This window comes from Apteryx rowi, unplaced genomic scaffold (assembly GCF_003343035.1).
Source record: "Apteryx rowi isolate R43461 unplaced genomic scaffold, aptRow1 scaffold_492, whole genome shotgun sequence".
Classification (NCBI taxonomy): domain Eukaryota; kingdom Metazoa; phylum Chordata; class Aves; order Apterygiformes; family Apterygidae; genus Apteryx; species Apteryx rowi.
The window spans coordinates 563,861-583,387 of NW_020450752.1; the positions used below are offsets into that span (position 1 = coordinate 563,861).

General features: G+C 52.3%; 1 protein-coding gene and 1 long non-coding RNA gene across 3 annotated transcripts in view; one reads left to right on the forward strand and one right to left on the reverse strand.

Moving 5' to 3' along the window:
- Positions 1-1,469: 1,469 nt before the first annotated feature.
- The window catches only part of SETDB1 (SET domain bifurcated 1), an 18,995-nt gene continuing 937 nt past the window's right edge, over positions 1,470-19,527 (reverse strand). Inside the window, exons 2-22 of one of the 2 annotated variants that reach the window (XM_026079135.1) lie at positions 18,692-18,913; positions 18,167-18,339; positions 17,647-17,684; positions 17,424-17,523; positions 16,762-16,929; positions 16,234-16,435; positions 14,910-14,983; positions 14,064-14,254; positions 12,998-13,127; positions 12,524-12,665; positions 9,784-9,942; positions 8,479-9,081; positions 7,838-7,954; positions 7,307-7,476; positions 5,765-6,381; positions 5,294-5,322; positions 5,035-5,167; positions 4,524-4,689; positions 3,822-4,033; positions 2,988-3,076; positions 1,470-2,346 (exon numbers count right to left, since the gene is read on the reverse strand). In XM_026079135.1, coding sequence (XP_025934920.1) covers positions 2,229-2,346; positions 2,988-3,076; positions 3,822-4,033; positions 4,524-4,689; positions 5,035-5,167; positions 5,294-5,322; positions 5,765-6,381; positions 7,307-7,476; positions 7,838-7,954; positions 8,479-9,081; positions 9,784-9,942; positions 12,524-12,665; positions 12,998-13,127; positions 14,064-14,254; positions 14,910-14,983; positions 16,234-16,435; positions 16,762-16,929; positions 17,424-17,523; positions 17,647-17,684; positions 18,167-18,339; positions 18,692-18,903 — 3,843 coding nt within the window. In that variant the 5' untranslated portion in view covers positions 18,904-18,913 and the 3' untranslated portion in view covers positions 1,470-2,228. The other variant, XM_026079136.1, reaches the window with a different exon arrangement.
- On the forward strand, positions 12,177-16,752 carry LOC112972527. Its single transcript, XR_003255707.1, has 3 exons — positions 12,177-12,256; positions 12,383-12,593; positions 16,645-16,752. It is a non-coding gene; the product is annotated as an uncharacterized LOC112972527 (long non-coding RNA).

The following is a 19,527-nucleotide window of genomic DNA, read 5'->3' on the forward strand; positions in this document are numbered from 1 at the left end:
AAAGAAAGTTAAATATATTAAAAGTTTAAAAAAAAAAAAAAAAAACTAATAAACTTCGGTAAAAACGGGCTTGGGCATCTTCTCTCGGATTTGGAGCAACCCAGAGCTGGAAAGGGCTTGGGCTGGCGCTGCTCGTTGGTACCTGGCTCTGCTGGGGCCGGGGAGACCTGGGCCAGGCTCTTTTTTTTTTTTAAACCTCTTTTTGTTCTTCTTTTGAAAGCGTCGTGCCGCTGGGTCCCTAAAGCAGCGCCGCGGGGCTAGGCTGGCCGGGCAGCGAGAGGAGCAGACCGCCCTCCTCGGCCTGCTAGAATTACAAAGCTGCTATTCAAGCGGACTGTAAGGATGGGAATCGGAGCTCGCGGAGGCCCCAGAAAGGTAAAAAAAGGAGAAAAGAAAAGAAAAAAAAAAAAAAAAAAGGTTGTTTAGCCCTGAAAAAAGCCTCCCTTGTTGGGAGGGCACCTGCGTAAGCCTGCGGTGGCACCAGCTGGGTGCTGCCCGGAGCAGCGTCGGTGCCCGAGGGATGGGGAAGGCAGCTGGAGCCCCTCTGTTAAGCTCTGTTTCGCTACTTCCTACCTCTTCCAGGCCAAGGTTTTGCGTTCAACCAGGGGGTTGATGCGGGAATCGAGGCCGCTTTGTTAAAAATCTGCCTCTTTTAGCCAGCGTTCGCTCTGACTCACTTAAGCCTTTGGACAGGCAGGAACAAGCCTTGCAAAAAAGAAAAAAAAAACAACCCACCTGCTAGGGAAAAAAAAAAAAAAGCGAGTTTTACTTGTGGAGCTGCTGTTCGGTTTGTGCCACGTCCAGCAGCCGGGCCAGGCTGGAAGGAGGCTGCGCCATCCTCCCCGGCTGCCAGCGCTGCAGGCCCCGCGCCAGCTTCTGCCCTTTCATCCCCGCTGCTTCCCGCATTAGAGTTTGACTTGACCGATTCCCGTTGGAGGCCGTGCCTAACTGCACCTTCCCTGTGGCACGCTTTGAGTGGGGTTTTGGGGGGGGGGGGGTGTCTTGCTTTWGGATTGTATCCTAGAACGGTGGGAGCTGGGGCAGTGTTGATGTTCGTTGCCTTAACGAGAGAAGTTCAACTTCTCTGCTTTACTTTCAACGAGTTGAGGATTTAATGAATATTTGTTTTGCCCAAAACGACTGTGGGAGCTTTCTGCCCTCCCTCTGCCCCCGACTGTGCACATGGCTGGGCTGATCTGCCTCCCAAGGACAGTTTTCCTACAAGCCCACTGGAAGCAAGGGTGAAGGAAGTGGTTAAAAGCAGCTCTTTCAGGGTGTTTCGCTGTGAAACTATCTATCTATCTAAGATGTGTGAGTCAGGCCAGCGAGGTTGGAGCTCGCAGCAGTGGCTGCCTTCATCGGCCGGGCCAGGCCCTTGCTGTGGCTCAGGTCACTTTGCTGGTAGAGGGTCTTGCTTTCGGCTCCGAGGGTAAGCAGCCGAATGTGGCAGAAAAACCTGGGTTTCAGGGCAGTTTTTTCTTTATTTATTTTAGAAAAACATACTTTATTGCTTTTTAACAATGAAAAGATTCTTTACACCATCTCAGAGCCGGAGAGAGATGCTTTTTTTTTCCCCACCTAGAGTCACAGGTCATTGCTATAAAGCCAGATTGGTCCATGCTGGGCTTACTTCCACCATCCTCGCCCCCTCCCACGCTGTTCCCAGGGCCATGGGGTCAGCAATGGCCCTGTCCCACCAGTGAAACATGTCCCTGGAGGCTCTGTGAACTGTTTCCCCCTGGAATTACCTTTACAGGCAGCAAACGAGCACCAGCAGCAGCTGCTCAGGGGTTTGTGTCTTAAATTTAGTAGAGAACTTGAGGAGAGCAGGAACAGCTGTATGTTGGCCAGCTCAGGACCTCCAGTAACAGCCTGACTTATGTCCTTTCCTGTGCTGATGAGGGACAGAGCTACCGTGGCCCCAGGGCACAGTAAAAGCAAAGCTCGCAGCTTGCAGAGAGCCGGTTTGGCAGTCACCTGCCCACCGCGGCTGTCACACACACGTGCGTCGTGCCAGGGTTGTCTCCAGTCCTTGTCCATCTGCTGCCGTCATTTTTCAAGTGAACAGGAGAACTCAAAGCCATTGTGATCAGCTTTGTAACAGTTACTATTAAACAACACCACCCTCTCCTTAGAAGCAATACAGTACTTTACCCTCAAAGCAGAGGGTAAGCTAGGAGGGATCCAGCGTTCCCCCCCCCCCGGGCATTTGGGAAGAGCTGCCGGGCTCACAGCAGCCGCCCTCGGCACTCGATGGCCCCGCAGCAGCACAGCAGCTCTTTGCCTTCCACGCTGCCCACTTCGTAGTTGTAATCCCACGTCAGCTCCGTGCCAGCTCGTATCCTCCTGGGAAGAAAGAACAAGCAGGCAAGTGTCTTGCAAAGCCGATCCCACACAGACTGGGAGAAGAGACTGTTCCCGAAAAAGAAGGTTAAGCCCCTGCTAGCAAAGGGCAACGCTTATGTACAGCCACGCAGGCAGGTCTGGATGGGACAGCGCAGTCCAGCTTCCCCCAGGGCAAGGGCGAAGCCACCAGAATGGGTGCGTGTTTGGCTCCGCACTGAGCAAGGGACAAAGTTCCCCAATGACTCACTGCCGTGGGGCTTCAAAGAGGCGACGCCGCACTCTCAGCCCCCGAGAGGTACATGGCAGGGATCCATCACCACCGGGAGCTGCCGGAGAGGTGGATGCTCACACTTCTGTTTGCAATTCAAGGAATGCAGGCAGCCACCTGCTCAGTGCTTATTTCTCCCCTGGCTTTGGAAAGGCCTGAAACTGGTGCAAATAGCACTAGACACCTCCATCACGGGTAGAGATGTCTTGGCCCAAATTTACCTCCAAACCTCTTCTCCACTTGGGCCCATATGAAACTGGGCAGCAGTCACCAGAAGTGGGAAACACTCAGCCATGTGGTCACACAGCCAAGGAGCCGTGAACCGGCAGCAGGCGCAGCCCACCCGCCCTGGCCCAAGCGCTCCGCAACTCACTTGCTAGCGAAGAAGGCGACCCAAGGGAAGCGGAGGTCATGCGTGTCCACGAAAACGTTCTGCACGAAGAGGTTAGGGCTGCAGCTATGCTGCAAAGAGACCAGAGGGAAACGCAGTGAGCGAGTTCCTGCGTCGGGAGGGACGCGAACCAGCTGGCAGCGAACGCGAGCCTTTTTAAACAACAGCATTCCTGATTCGAGCGCTGCATCCAGCATAAGCCTGCTGAAACAGGAGCCGCTCCCTCCCTCCCCTGCCCGCGCCCTGCGTGACCAGGGATGAGTCACGAGATCCATGCTAGCAAAGGTAACGGTTGCTGGAAGGACTGACTTGTCCACACTGCTTACCGCACGCCACATGGCTGGAACAGCCCCCCCCCTTTTCCTCTTTTTGTGGGGGAATCATCCCACCTAATCCAGCTCTTCCCACTGTTTATCTAGACTTGGGGAGGAACAGGCCTTCCCAGAGGGCAGGTCACCCCAGCCCGAGGCAGCAGAATCACCCCAAAGGTGTCCCTTTCCCTCCCCAGCCGCCAAGGATACTAAGAGATTCCCCTTTCCTCCCCTATTTCCAGGGCTTCTGTTCCCTGCCTCAAAGCAAGGGGCAAACAAACAGCCACGTTTGCCAGCAATTCACAACTCCTCTGAGGGAAGAGGTGAACTGCAGACACGAGAGCAGGCAGCAGGGTTAGCTTCATCCCCATATTACATCCAAAATCCTGCCCAGATCAGCAGCGAACAGCTACTTGTGCTCTTCCAAGGAGGTCTCCAAGGTGGCAGCGAGATTGGCTCCTAACCGACAAGCGTGGAGCGCCAGCTGCCRAGGGCAGCGACTCACGTTAAGGTAGCGGCCCAGGTTGCCCTCCAGTTTGGCGTCAATGATGTAACAGGACTCCTCTCCGTCGTAGAACTGGCGGGTGGTCCTGCGGACGGGCGCGCTCTCGCCCTTGTCGGCCGCTGCCATGTTGGTCGACTTGATGGCGATGCCGTGAGTTGATTTCAGGGCAAAGCCTCGGGTGGACTTCACCGCCACCTGCCTCTTAACGGGACCTGCGGCGACAGAGGAGCACACGCTGCTGCGATCCCTCTCCGTCTCCCAAAGGAGCCCCACGCTAGCGCTGCTTGCCCAAGACGCCGGCCCCTTTGCCGCAAAGCAAAACCCTTAGGGACGCCGCTCCCAGCTCAGATGTAAAATACCACCCTGGGATGGTGCCTGGGAATCCTCCCAGCTCTCYGCTCTACCCAGCAGTGCCTGGAAACCCAACAAAACCAGCCTCAAACAGTTGCTCTTTCCCTCATTGAGGCTTGACTTTGCAAAGTCTCAAACAGGACCCGGGAAAGCTTCAGGCCTCGGCTGTTAGACTTCAGCTCAGAGGCATTCGGAGCAGGACTTGCAACACCCACAGCTGTGCCCTGCAAATGCGGTCAGCCCCTTGTCAGCCCTTGCCTGTGGTTTCTGACCAGTTTCGCTTGCCGTGGCTTTGCGCTTTCTGTTCTCAGCCCCGCTTCCTCCCCCCCCGCAAAGTGCAGCTGTCCTCACCTGAGCCAGATGAGGGGTTTTTCTTGTCATCCGCTTCCTCCTCCTCGGAGCCGGAGGAAATGGTCTGGATGTCGTCGCTGTCGTTGGTGGTGCCCGGGGCCTGCCCTGCCGCCGCCTGCCCGTTCTCCCCCTCGCTGTCCGTGCTGCTCGACAGGGTCAGCACGTCCTGCAGAAAGGCATTAACGGCTCCTGAGCRCAGCAGGAGCCTCCTTCTATTGCTCTCCAAGCAACGCTCAGGGCTCCCCTTTTCCCAATGGAAACCAAACTGCCCCATTTCTTGGGCTTTCAGAACCAAGTAGGATCCCCACTGTCCAAAAAAATTCAGAACCCCCCAAGAAATAACAATTACAAACCCACCAGCCCTGCTGAGGTGCTCAGCTGGGCATGAAAGCTGCATATAAAGCACGTGGAGGAAGGTTCGAGGCCTTCATCAAACCAGTTTTGGGCCGTAAGGCAGAGCCCGGCCCGCCCCCTCCTGCCCCAGCCCGAAGCCCAAAGGATCAGTTCTTACGTCCGTGGAGGGCTGCGTGGGGACAGAGTGCCGTCTGCTCTGGAGCAGGGCGGTTTTGCTCGTCGGCCTCCGGATCCCTTCCAGCTTGGGAGGACTYGGGTTGTAGCCGTACATCCTTCCCAAGTCGCTTAGCCTGCGGGGCGAGGACAAGAGCGGGTCACGCTCGCGTCTCCTAGCGGGCCTGTCCACGGACAAATGGACAATAACGAGGGAGATGTGTACATAAAAAGGCAGGAAAGTACAATTTAAGAAACCTTACCCGGGAAGTTTGTTTGGATCTTCAGGTTCCTGCGGAGAGGAAAATGGCAGATTAAAATCTTTCCCTTTTGAAGCATCTGCTGTCCCCAACCCTGTCTGGACGTCATCTCTTGCTCCCCACGCCACCTCGGGTACCCGGCCAGGCTGCGGACGGCTCGATCCCTCGGGGCTGCACACCCTCCGCGTGGGCACACAGTGCCCCGGGGCGCGTGGGCGAGCGATTCGTGCCACCACTTCCCCCAGGAAGAGGAAAGGCCTCTCCCTACCCCACAGGCACCACAGCGGCAAAGGCCACGTAAGCAGGGCAGGGGGACAGACACCGAACAGCACCACAGTCCGACCTAGTCAAGCTGTACAGGTAGAGAGGGGATTCGAGCGAGAGCACAGCTAAGGCACGTCTCTGTGCCTCAGTTTCCCCATCCCTAAAGGCAGGGGGCAATACTCGTATCCCAGCCCCACAGCCCTCCCTTACATCTTTCTTCAACGCCTTCGACTCTCCATCCACGTCGCCCAGGCCAGAAGTGGAGGCTTTCTCTCTCTCACCAGGCAGCTCCGTTTTGCAGGCCTTGGCTTCGCCGCCTTCGCTCATCTTGAAGGAGGAGGCGCTGTCGTTGTCCTGGAAGCTGTCGGCCATGCTGTTGGAGCTCAGCCACGAGGCCACTTTGTTCTTGGAGGTTTCCTCAGACACCGGCAGCTTACAGGAGGCAGCCACCGTTGTCTCGTCGTGGCTGATCTGCCGGGTGAGCCCAGAGTCCTTGGAGGCCGTCTCCGACAGCCCGTTCTCCTTCTGGCCCCGGGTCTGCCGTCGCGTGGCGTAGCTGCGCCACACCGAGCTGGTGCTGAAGTCCTCGTCCTTGCAGAAATTGTCATCGGAGCTATCCTCGTTGGACTCCTCCTGCTCCTCAGTGCCTGTGTTCTCCTCCTCTTCGTCCTTGAGGTCCACCCCGCTGCTGTCAGAAGAGCACTTCGCGTCGCTCTCGTAGCCCTCCTTGAAGTTCTCCACGCTCTCGATGTGGTCCAGGTTCGCAAAGTATTCGTCGCCCATCTCTAACCCCTCTTTGTCAGCAAAGTCATCGGTGAGGATTTTCCCTGGGAGGTGGGGAAGAGAGAACAAGCTGCGAGTTTTCCTGCAATGACATTCCCGCCGCACAAATTTTATCCTCCCCAAAGGCTCAGGGAGGAGCAAACAGGGCTGACACCATCTTACCCTAAGGCTGGGCTGGGAGAGGACAACATGTTACCCTCCCACTCAAGGTAATGACAATCTCAAGCACGTGGCAGACCTAAAGCGGGTCCCTGTTAACATCCAGGTTTCCAAGGAGGAAATCTCTGAACAGGAATTTGAACAGAGCAATTGCCTTTTCCTCTGAAGACTTTTGGATGGAGGCGAGGGTGTAGCATGGAGGCAATGTTAAGGGTAAGAAACCAAAGCGCAAGAACTCGGGCAATGCCCGTGGTTAATTTCTTTTCAGAGTTAACACAACCAAGCGATGCAACTTCTGCATTTTATTGGCCTGCGAGGATGTCCCAGGGACTGGTTTGGTATAAACAGGAAGCAGGTATCTGTTGATTCATCCTCGCTGTGCGAAACCAGCTCTGGGGATCTGAGCACTTCTCTCGACACTGGCACTGCAGCCACGCCGGTTCTGCAGCATCTTATTTAAGAGTTGGGCAAGGAGCATCAGTCAGGAAATCACAGTGCTGCAAGTTCAGCAGCGAGGTTTTCACTTTCCTGTCCCTTTAACATGCACAGGAAGAGCTTCACACCCATTCTGCTGGGTTTGCGTTTTGTGATAAACAAAGCCGAGTCTCCAGCCTCACTCAGGCTTGACGCAACCAGATCTTTCCAATCCTTATTCCCCCGTAGCCCCACTTCAGCAGAAGAAACCAGTTTCATAAATGAATACACGTGACTGCCAAGAAGGGCAGTGGCTCAGCAAAGACTTTTCATGCGCAGCACCCATTTTAAGATTAAGAGGTTTCCACCTACTTGTTCAGCAGGGTGAAATCCTACCTGCGTAGATGCAGACAAAAGAGCCTTTGGCAATATCATCAAGGCAGCGAATGCCCCAGCCTTTGTTCTGCGTCTTGAATAACTGCAGCCGGACTTGGAGCCCGTGTTGGACCAAGCGATTGGTGCACATGTTAACGTTGCACTTGCACCTCTTGTTACACTCGTAGACTCTGAAAGGAGGGAGAACAGTGACACCTCTAGGACCTGAATTATCTTCCCTTAAAAAAAAAAAAAGCCGCTTCCCAAGATTCGGTGTTGTGCCAGTAATGTTGCAGAGGGACCTGCAGCAGGCTGAGAGCTCGGCAGCAGCAKCAGCTTAAAGCTTGGCAGAGCAGGGAGAGAGTCAGCGTAGTGCCAGGTAGTACAGTAATGGAGAGAGATGCTGGGCCATGAGTTAGCCGATGAATCAGGAACAGAGGCACGTTTTCTAGGATCTGCATTTAGCTCTAGGAAATACTGCCTGAAAGCATCGAAGGCCAACTTTCTGGGGCCGATATTCGCAAGAGAAGGAGGCAGCACAGCTCTACTCACCCTGTCGGGAGGCATTCTTCCAGCCTTTTGTGCTGGTATCCCGAATTGGGGTTGATCTGCCCGCCTGGGGTGCAGCCAGTCGCCTGGACTGTCAGCTGGTGACAAGCACATTTCGATCTAGAGGCACACACAGAAAAACCCACCCATGCCCAAAGGTTAGTTTTACACACCCGCGTTGCGGGAAGGAAAAGAAGTCGCATCTTTCTGCGTGCGTGTAGGAGGAAAGACAAGCACACAGGACTCAACCCGGAGCCAAACCTGCGACCCACCAGGACTGGGTGGGCACAAAGTCCAGAGCAAGTCTTGGACCATCCCCGAGGAAGAGCTTTTGCACAACACAGCTTTAAAACAGCAGAACCAGCTGCTGTAGGGCACGGTGAAGACCAAAAGCACGGAGAGCGGAGAAAAATTAAAGAGACTAGACAAATACAGCATAGTAAGAGCTCAGCTTTGCCGTGATGGCAGGAGGAATAGTACTGATATTCACCATGCAGTGCTACGGCTTACTGGGAGGCTGAAGGCATCAAGCAAGGATTTACCTCATCTCCTCACCAAATACCAGAGTTTGTTCAGCTGAGCCAGACACRGGTTGTTATCAGGGCAGGCAGTACAGACACTGCAGCGCGCAAGGAGTCACCTACTTGTCTCTGCAGCCGTCTTTACAGTCGCAGCCCACGAGGAACTCCCAGCTGGTGTTGATGTAAACCCCTTTGCCCGGGATGCGCTCCTTGCTGTAGGCCACCTGCGGAGGCGGGGTGTTATCGATCTCGTTGACGCAGGACAGGGGCACGTCCTCCCTGCCCTTGGTAATGTCCGCGATGTAGTAGTAGGGCTTGTAGGGCTGGAACTTGCGATCCACCAGCACGTAGGGGTCCAGGCAGAACATTTCCAGGAAAAGGAAGTCGCAGTCTGTCTCAAAAAGGTACCGTTCGATCTCCTGCATGGTTCGCAGGCACAGCCCGCACGGCGTCTTGTAGATGACGTGGAAGCCCATCTTGCGGTTAACCCGTCGGCGGGCCGTCATCCGTCGGAAGTCATAGAGCAGCGGGATGAGCAGGGGGTTCTTGCTGCGGTACTGATCGCTGCGGATGGGGCGGACGCGGGACAGGCAGGTGTAGCTGCAGACGTGCGGCAGGTAGAAGAGTTTCTCCAGCGGGGCTCGGTACGAGGGCTCGTTGGGGACACGGTCCATCATGCCGTGGAAGGCCTGTGCTGCGCCAGTGCCCGCCTGGCCACTGGAGAACCTGTTACGGGAAAAGAGATACACGAACCCTCTTAGTTTAGGGAAGGGCAGCGCTTTCGCCTAGACCTTCAAAGGGATTTAGGCATCTAATTCCTGTTAAAGCTGCTGCTAGATACACAYTGAGACACCCTGCTGGGTTTGCCGCTTAGTCCAATTTGACCCAAGTCCCAACATCCCCCTGGAAGCAGGACAAAGCAGTCCCAAAGGGGGCGTTTACCAGCAGCAGAGGACAAATAAAAGTAAAACCCCGAAACCAGAACTAGGGAAGCAGAAACAAATTGATTGTGGTCTCAGGAGAGGGATCAACGGCTTCTTGTGCTGGGGATTGCTGCTGTGGAAAAGCCACCTGCAGATTTACATTATTACCAGCTTCCCCACAGCCCCAGAGAGCTTATAGAAACAGGGACCCTCTAGAAACAAGCAGGTTCAGAGGCTCTGGGCTAAGCACTGTTCAGAACCGATAAGAGACCCTTCAGGCTCAAGCCAACAGCAAAACGTAACCGTTGTTTGGGAGGGAGAACGAGGTAAGAAAAGGACAAACGCTCTGGAGCAAACAAGCTGCCAAAAAAAGGTGTTCATAACGAAGCAGACCTGCACCAAGACAACCCAGCCCCAAATTTGTATTAGCACCCCAAGCTCTCACAAGGACCCAGGGACTTCGCTGCATTCGCATGAAGAGCGAACTAGCCAAGACTTCGCTTACCGATGCTGCTGGGCCGTGCCGGTCCTTCCCGCAGGCGGCGTATCGCTTAGGACAGGTGAAGCGGGTGAGGACTGCCCAGATCCCACGGAGCCRGGACGGAAGGAAGTGCTCTTCTTGGCCACTTGCTTTCTAGACTGGGCCAGCTGGCTGTCGGAGCCCCTGCGCAAGGGAAGAAGCAAGGGAGGTGATTCGCAAGACGTACACGCTCGCACAACTGGTAGGATTGAGACACGGAGGCAGCCAAAACAACCCTCCCCCATGAGAGTTAGCAACAGTCCTCCGTCCAAGGCATCAAGAGAAACCAAGCAGATCTTTCCCCGAGAACRGCGAAAATCAGCTCGTCTCCGACTGCTCGCGCTATAGCAACCCTGCAACAGTCCCAAACAAATGCCAGAACACGGCTACGTTTAAAAATGACTTCTGACATAGCGCTATTTATTTAGAGGTGAGGCAYGGCCAGGTGAGAGAGGGAGCAGTGAGGACGTCCGAGGCCTTCACTTCAGGAAGCTGGAYGAAGCAGGACACGAAGAGTCCCCTGGGGTAGCAGAAACGAGAGCTTACCGGCTCAGTCAGTGCTACGGTATAGAGCAGTGGGAGGAATAAGGAATACAGAGGACTCTTTTGTCCGTACCAAGTAACAAGATAAGATTATACGAGGGAATGTAATAATATCACTGCCAAAAGGGCTCCSAGGGGGCTCCAAACACCTCTGCAGCCCAATACACAACATCAGGAAGGCAGGAGGCACTTGGAGGACAGTAGCCCTCACACTCCAAGAAAACAGTGGTGGAGATTTTCAGTCCATTAATACGGATTAAACAGAAAACATCTCACCCCAGCCGCTGGCTTTCAAACAAGTGGAGTGACACCGTGTTTTTTCAGGGCAGAAAGGGAAGAGGCAGGGAGAGCAGGAGAGGGGGTAAAACTTTCTGCACACGTCTGCCTTCAAAGGAAGGCATTAAGAACACATTTCACAGACTCAAGAGCAGGAGAAAAATGCTTCTGTCAACAGGCTTTAAACAGTCAGAAATGGCTGCGAGCAGTCCCTGGCACCATACAAGATCCTGGAGGTGAAAGACTAGAGAGGGAAGAGAACCAGGCCTTCCTCAGAGTAAACAAAACACCGGAGTGAAGAAACCATTCTCTCAAGTTTTAATAATCTACAAACAATGTATTTTTAACCCAACAGTATCTCTTGGGACAGCAGCAACACGAATGTAGTATGCTGCCTTCAGTCAATGTTAAAACCAGTTGTCTTTAAGCAGTTTGCTACTTAACGGCAAGGCAGGGAAACAGCTGCAGTGCAAGTTCTGTGTCTGCTTATATTTGATCTGACAACAGGATCCTAAAGTTAAAGCCACAGTGGAGGGCGAGGGGGGTGGGGGAAGTGTTTCTTATAACCACTACAAAGACTGTTAAATGGAAAAGGARAGATAAGGCAGTCGTGAGACTGCAGACTGACAGACCACAGCAGTCCGGCTTTATTGTCCACGTGCTGTGCTATTGCACATCCTTCCTACGCCCTCGACAGCTCGGGGTGCCCCGGTGTTAGAGAGAGGGAGTCAAGCTCTTCCTATGTTCACAAACAGGGCCCTAGACTGACGGCGGAGGAGCCAGCATTGCATTTCTCACACTGGAACAGACCTCCTTCGGCATCGGGCCTCTCTTCTTGGCTACAGAGGAAACAAGGAACAAGGCTACAGCTTGGATTCTCCGGTCTTGGTCAGAAGGGCCCAGGAGGAACATTTCCTACTTGGCTCCCACCTCCTGGGGCAGAAGGGGTCATATTGCACTGCTGCTTGGAGAAACCAGTCCTGAGAACGGAGGCTGGGGGCAGAGGGGCTTTCTCGCACGCTGCTGCACCTAGAGGGAATGTGGTGAATAAAGCTTCACTTGCTGCACAGGTTCATTACAGCTGGGACACCTCCTTTCTCCCTTTTGCCCATGCAGCAAGGCACAGTCACAGCAGAAGACATGCTGGCAGGGGACCAGACGTCCATAAATTCGGATGGGAAATCCACACTGGTGACAAAAATGAACGGGGACAGCATCTCTCTCCCCTAGGAAGTTATTAAAGTCCCAGAGCACATGCTCAGGTACCCCGGTGTTCTCGAACACGCTCTCTTCGTCCCAAGGCTGAGTTCCTCTCTCATCCAGGCCTCCTTCGGCACTAGCCCGCACCTCTGAGAACATCCCGCTCAGGCCCCCGGCGGCAGGAGGCACGTGTGTGACTTGGCTGTAGCTTAGCTTTATCAGGTTTGGTCCGTGACCACCAAGACCAACCACTGATCCTGAGTTCTCAGGGCCTTGTAAGTCATTGAGGTCCGTGAGCAGGTCAGTCCAAGCGGAGGAATGCAAGGCAGCCGGGGGCCAGTGCCTGGATCGTGACACGAGGGAGCAATTCAGATTTTCGGAAGAGAAGCAGCAAACTGTCTAACTTGGAAATACATCAAGTGTGAAGCTTTAGCCCTGGGTAAGGACAGCGCCTCTGGCTCRAGGGGTGTGGGGCTGTCAGCTCTCCCACCCCCAGTTACTCATCCAGCAGCCTCTAACTACAGTTTCCCCCAGAAGCCTGACTAAAAACTATTTGTGTAACCAGGAAACAAGCCTAGTCATGGAGGAAACCTGCACCTGAGGATTCCTCTACATGGAAAGGGTGGAGCCTGAAAGAGCTGAGCGCTGGAGACGAAACGCAAAGGAGTTAATGGTGCGAGCAGAAAACTGAACTGGCTGTACTTACTCCATCTCAGCAGGCTGTGGAGAAACGGACCGTGCTGCAGCCAGCGAGGCTGCCTGCATTTGCTCTAGAGGTTTGTACTGGGTACCAGCTCCCGTTAAATCTTGCGTATATTGTACCACGGGCCCTTTGCTCCTGACAGCACCTAGTGGGGAATGGGAAAGAGAAACAGAACGTCAAAGTCTCTGCATCGACCAAAGTTTGTTGTGCCAACCACAAAAATATTGGTTCAGTCCCTGAAGGTAACCAAAACCAAAGCACTTGCAATTAAAACTAGGCTATCCGCTGAGCTCCGAATCACAGCTAGTCACCCCAAACAGATTCTGGCCACTTCACACAACTGCAGTCTAGTTTTGCTGCATCCTATTTACGCCAGTTGATAAAGATCACCGTAAATCTTAGATCTCCAGAAGTTTTGCTGGTGGGGGGGAGTATTTGAGTTCCAGGACACACACTGAAAAGAAAGACGCCACATACCGACATTAGGACGAGTCCTCGCTTGTCCACTTTGCTTCTTTTCTTGGGTGGAGGCTGTGGAGGTTTTCATGCTGAACATGGGCTCAAGGCGTGTGGAACCCCGGTAAATCCACTCACAGCGTTTGTCATCCTGCAGCAGAGAGAAGAACGCAACGCTCACAGCACCTACAGCAAGAGCTTGCTGGAGGCACAGCAYGGACTGGGAGGCAGCAATGATGCTTTTACAGGAGGCAGAACTAAACGGAGAGGGGGCAAAGCATTCGCCTGAAGGCTCACGTAAGACCATGCAGCCAAGGGAGGACRGAGGCAGCAAGTAATTCAATATATCCAGGAAAACACTAAATACAAACCCAGCTCCACCTCCAGGCTAGAGAGAGGCACCATACCAAGACCCCAAACTTCAAACCTGCTTCTATTCTCAGCACAACTGACTAACAAGGCACCGTTGGAGAAACCAGGCTCTTTAGGGACACAAACTAACTCCTCTGCACAAACAGTATCTCCTCGAGGACACTGAGGTGAAGTTTGCAAATGCACATCTTCCTCAACCCTAGCAGCTGCATCGTTATCTAGACAGGAAAGGAGCCAAGCGGGGACAGATAGTGAGCGAGCTTGTTCCCTTTCTGCAATCTATAGAATTTGAGCAAGCAGAATATCAGCAACTTCTGCTCAGTTGCTCTGCTGCTTCTCACACCAGTACTTCTACTTGGACAGAAGACATTGCTAAGAGGAGTTTACAGCAAGAAAGGAACCAGGACGGAATCTCCTGCAGAAGATGGATTTTGTTTCTTYTTCATCTGTTACTTAGAAATTTTGCTCCTACACTAGCAAGTTTTACAGGCACAATGCTCTAAAGGTCTTTTGAAACTTTTATCATGCAAATGGAAAAGTCTCACCTTCACATCGAGGCATAGYAAGCAAAACACCTGCTTGCTCCAAGGTTCTGTCTGACATTAGCAAGGAAACTGGATTTGGCCAGGCCAGACAACAAAGGAAACAACATGACCTCAGCCCCCCAAAYTGAATTTTCCCTCTCCCTCTAACAGGAGAGGGAAAGCTGCCATACCAGGAAGAGGATTTTGACCAGGCTGCCATCCACTTCTTCCACTCTGGATTTCCACCAGGTCCCTTCCCACTCTGTTTTGATCAGCTGGCCATTCTTCAGCAGCACCATGGGACGGTTGGGGTAGGCTGTGATGTACTCCTCGATGAAATCGCGACAGGACACGTCCTCTATATCTTCCCAAGTCTTTTTAACTGCTCAGAAAGGGGTAGAGGGGAGAAAGGGAGGAAGAGGAAAGGTTTTTTTTTTGTTTCGTTTTGTTTTTTTACAAAGAACACCACTGATTCTTTTTTAAAAGAGATCCCACATGGATTTTTTCCCAAGATCAGTCAAGCAAGTAGGTGCAACAGCCTCCAAACATATCGCATGTCCAGGAAGTTTTACAGAAGCGAATCCCGTTAGTGCAGTACCAATCCCGCTTAGACTCATTCTCATCTTCGATCACCCCTGCCTGCCACGTGACACATTCGCATCCAGTGCTCCTAGGGCCATCTGTGCCTGCACTGGGGATCTAACGCTCGGAAACCCTGGCCTTTCTACAGTCCTAAACTAGGGTCAGGAGGAAAGGGCACCACTGCTTAGTTTGACCTCCTAAAGCCTGCCCTGCTTGAGCAGCAGGACTTTGGTACAGCCACCTTAACGCATCCAGAGTACAAGGAGCCACAGCACACTCACTCTGCAAGYAATAAGCCACTATTTCCTCCAGCTTCATAAACAAAGCCAATCTTTACAGGCACAGCACTATAAGAGGACATTCATAACACCCACTGGAGTCAAACTCTCTCTTATACCCAAAGCTTCTCCATATAAGTTCAGTGTTAGGACACAGAAGGGACAGAGATCACTCACGTGGCCTGCAGATTGGGTACAGCTCCCACTCCTTGACGTATGAAGCATAGCCATCGTCAAAGAAGATCAGGAACCTGCAGCACAGCAGGGAACAAGGTGTTGGAAGTCGTAATTAGAAACGCCTCAATGCTTCGGTCATACAATAACAGTGAGAACCTCCTTCCTCGTTCTGCCAGTCCCAAAGGCCCTCCTCAAATGAGATACGATGAACAAGGACAGAAAGAAGCAGTCATCTCTGCCAGGACTTCAGGAGCTTTCCAGTACTGCCATTTCCCCAGGTCATTTCGGAACAGCTCTCACCCAGCCCTGAGCTATCCCTGTGCTCCTGAAGGCCACAGGAGGCTCCCCAGCAGCACAGGCCAGGCAGGACCTCTCCCCCCAGCTCCAGATTCCCCCTATGCCCCACACCATAGGGGCTAGGGGAAGGGGAAAGACAGTTTATCTGCTCCTAATCTCTGCAAGCAAAGCTGTTCTTGGAACTTTTGGGACAGAGCCGCAGCAGAGATGGCACACCGTGATCCGAACAGCCCCCTGGGCAGAGAGCTGGAGGACACCTCCAGTGCTCCACCTGCAGACAGGCAGCGAGCATGAAAGAGGCCCCAGCGCCCGCAGGGGACAAGGAGCCCCCACGGGCGTACCCACAAGGCTGGATACGGCACCCACTTAGCGCTACGCGCTTCCGAATAATGGCTTTAGGATACGGAGCCTCATCAAGGTTGCATTACAGTCAGCACTACAGGGAGTCTAGCCAGGAGGAGTTCATTTGCAACATGACTAACAAACACAGTTTGTATTCAGTTATTAACCACTTATCAGATAGAGCTTTACACAATTAGGCGTTTATTGCAGAGCCACATTTGAACCAAGAAGGGTGACTATATCCTCTATGAATCTTCTCAGAAAGACCACAAGCCTAAACCACAACATCAAAGCAGCCCTGCCTCTTTATTTACATGCAAGCAAAGAGACTGCCTCAGACCTGCTGTTTCTTTTCCTTAAGTGCTTTGGCAATGTTGCTGGCACTGAATACTTCTAGGGCTCATGTTTCCTAATGCCATGTTTTATGCCTTGAGCAGTGCGGACTTACATTTGCGTGATAATTTGAATGAATTACCAGATATAATTTCTAACTCAGTGATATGCGTAATAGAATGGAAGCTCCACCCAGAGCTTTCTTAGATAAGAAAAGCTTAAGAAACAGCATCGAGAACTAGGTCCCCAGGAATGAGAGAACAACAATTTAGCCCTCACAATAGCAAATATACTTTTTTTTTTAAAAAAAAAAAAGGGTAGGGGAACATCATTATGGAGGAGAATTAAATACCTGTCTTTATTCTTTACGTTTGGGGTTTCAGCCACAATGCCAGCATACAGCCAAACCTGATTCCCATCTTTGTATTTTGCCACAACCCTGCTCCCAACGTAGTGTTTCTCAGGTGAGGGGTGATAGTCATAAGCAATGTGATTGCCAGAGAGCAAACTCTTCCCTTTATTGTCAAATTTCACTTTGTACTTCTTACCAGCACCTGAAAGACATTTCAACAGGGCAAGATCAATAAAACGCAAGCGATTTCACACAAAAAAATCCAATACCATGTACACCACTTTATGATTCAAGTTCAGAACAGATTTGAAAGCTTTTCAGAAATTAGTTTGGAAGGTAAAATAAAGGAGATGTGTTGCTTTCACAACATCATGCAAGTACCCAGTGCCTTTCACTGGATCCTCTTTTCAGGTGGCACGAGGTGCTCTGACACTGTGGGGGATATGCTGAAAGTCTCATCAACATTAGTCACCCAAAATCTCGTGAAAGCCACAAGCACCACGACACAACAGCAAGCGCGGGACGTACCAACTGTCTGGATCGCAATCAGCGTCCCTTTGTGCCACGTCTTCGTTCTCTTCTTGCCCAGGATCCTCATGCCAACCTTCAGGTCACCATCGTTGCTGAGGTCGCTCCCAGTGGCAGCAGAGCTCACAGGCTGGAGAGTGCCAGGAGTTTGCTGAGGGGTCTGTCCGTCTACCCAGAAAACAAGAACCAGAAAATGAGTTAGAAACTGCTCAAAAAATTCACTTTCTTATGTACGCGATACAAAGAATGTCTGTCAGACTTGAGACAGGAGGAGTGTTCTTGCTTTCCTTTGCCTTAGTCAGTCTAAGCATCTCAGTTTTACTGGACAGAGTAATTGGGGGTAAGGTTTAACAGCGCTAAAAAGCTTTCATGTTATGGAAGCTGTCATTTGTATTTGTTTTTGGAAAGAGTTTAAAGAAATAAAATAGGAATTTGGAATCACTGCAGCCTAATGGGTCTCCCCAGCAGGGAAGCAGAAAACTAGAGTTTGGGTTTTTTTGTTTTTTTGTTTTTAAATTTTCCTCAGAGAAGCTGAAATCCTCACATTATTTTCTTTTTCAGAAAGAAAACCGACAAGCCTGAGGTTCAGAGAGGACCAGGGTTAGGACACACAGGATCGTCAGCCCACTCGTGTCAGCCCCGAGAAGCTCTCACACACCGACCTTTTTGTGTATCCTGGGCATTTGTTTTCTTGTTCACAGCGTCCATAAATTTCTGAACATCTTGGGCGGACTTTCTCATTGCAGCCATGGCTTCCCGCAGCTGAAGGGAAGGAAAGATAGGAAAAAATATGAAGAACCTTTTTTGCACAAAACACAATATCCCAAGAGTTCCAGTAAAACCCCACTGCAGAAGTACACTACAGTCAGGTCTTTTCCAACTCACCAGAGTCTGATCCTTCACGATTCTGGAACTAGTATCACCTGTGTTTAACAAGAGGGAAAAAAAGTGGTTTAAAACCTCTTGGGGAAGAAACAAAGCAAGAGAGAACAGAGAAAAGCATCCATGCAAGAGCCTTCTCTGTCCTTGTCAKAAAATCCACTCAAGTAAGGCCATGCTTTCTAGATGCATGACCTGCTGCACAGGCACCTTCCCCAGAGCAAAGGCATTGGAGGGGACAACGATCAGGCAGGTGGAAAAGCAGGTCCCAGCTTGGCACCGGAACAAAGCTTAACTCCAGGAGCCGTGGAATAGTTACAAGCCCAGGCAGATCACACAAGAGGTGATGCTCCTCACACAAACCCACAAGGGCTTTGCCTATCTGATCCTCTCGCGCTTAAGGACCAACGGCGCTTATGGGTGACATATCTTTACCTCGATCCCCGCTCACTCCCTTCCTCCTCCGGGACACACTCATATCTCCATCCCTCCCCTCATCACCCCGCGGCGTAACGGGATACTGAACTGTGCTTCCAGCCTGAATCGATGCTCATGACGTCATCATCGTCCTCATCTGGGATCTCGATCACTTCCGTGGCCTTGGCGGCCAAGTCCTCGTCCTCAGAACTGCTCTCACGATACTGGAGGCCCAGCTTGGAGTATAGATCTTTTACCAATATCTCACATTTATCAATGGCTCTGGGGGAATAAAAGAGGAACAGAGAAAGGAAAAGACAAGGCGAGTCTGGCTGAACATCCCACAGTACCACAGAAACAAACAGGCACCGCTGGGAAGCTGCTAATTAAATACAACCATCAGGAGGTGAGGGAAGAGWACTCGCACAAAGGATTCAAAGCCCCAAGACAGTAATTTTAATTAATCCCTCAAGAACCTCGTACAAGTGAACTGATGCAAAGCCGCAACGTCAGTCCACATGGATGGGAAACGAGCAGCACTCAAAACATCGGACCCTGCCATCTGATCTCCTCCTCCTCCTCTGCTCTCCGAGACCTGACTCGGACACGCGGCCGCGATTCCAAGCGCACCCACCTCGAAGCATCGTCAAAGAGCCGGTCGACGTGAGCCACCTCCTCTTCTTTCTGTTTCACGCACTTCTCCAGCTCCTCCAGCTGCTGCTTCCTCTGCTTCACGCACTCAAACTTCTCCAGCTCTTCGTCGATGATGTCCTGGAGCTCCTCCATGGAGATGCCCAGCTCCTCCATAACTTCTTGCTGCAGCTCTTTGATCTCCTGGGAATCCATTTCCGCTGCACCTGAAGCCAAGAGGAGGTGAGAAAAGCCCAGCAAGACCGTGTGGCTCTATCACACCCTCCCCAAGGCACAGCCTTCACAACAGCGCAAACCTCCCTTTYAAGAGCTAATCAGGAAAATTACATTATACATTCTGTTAAGATGACATTACAGGGAGCCAAAAATAACTGAAATGCAAATGACCCATGGAGCCGAAGGCTCCTAGGACAAGCAGAAATTCCTGAAATATTTTCTCCAATCTCTGCATGRATCCTGCTGAATGCCGGAGCCTTATGCTATCCCTCTTCTCCGCAACACCCGCAGAACGTTCCCAATCCTCAGACACCCTCTGCCTCGCCCGGGAGAGCCAAGCAGACACCTCTCCCAATTCGAGAGACCTCCAGTCTCCCTCACCCTCCCGCTCCCCCACACCGCCTCCCATCCTGCATTCCTCTCTCCCCCTACACCTCCCAGCTGCACTCCCACCCCCCAAAAAAACCCTTTGACTTCCCCACAGTCTCCCTCTTTTCCCACCCCCCACCTGCACCATCTTCATGCCAGGGCTTTCGTCGCACCTAGCCCCCTGTCCAACAGCCCCCAGCTGCACCCGCAGCACAGTGCCCCGCTCGTCCCCCC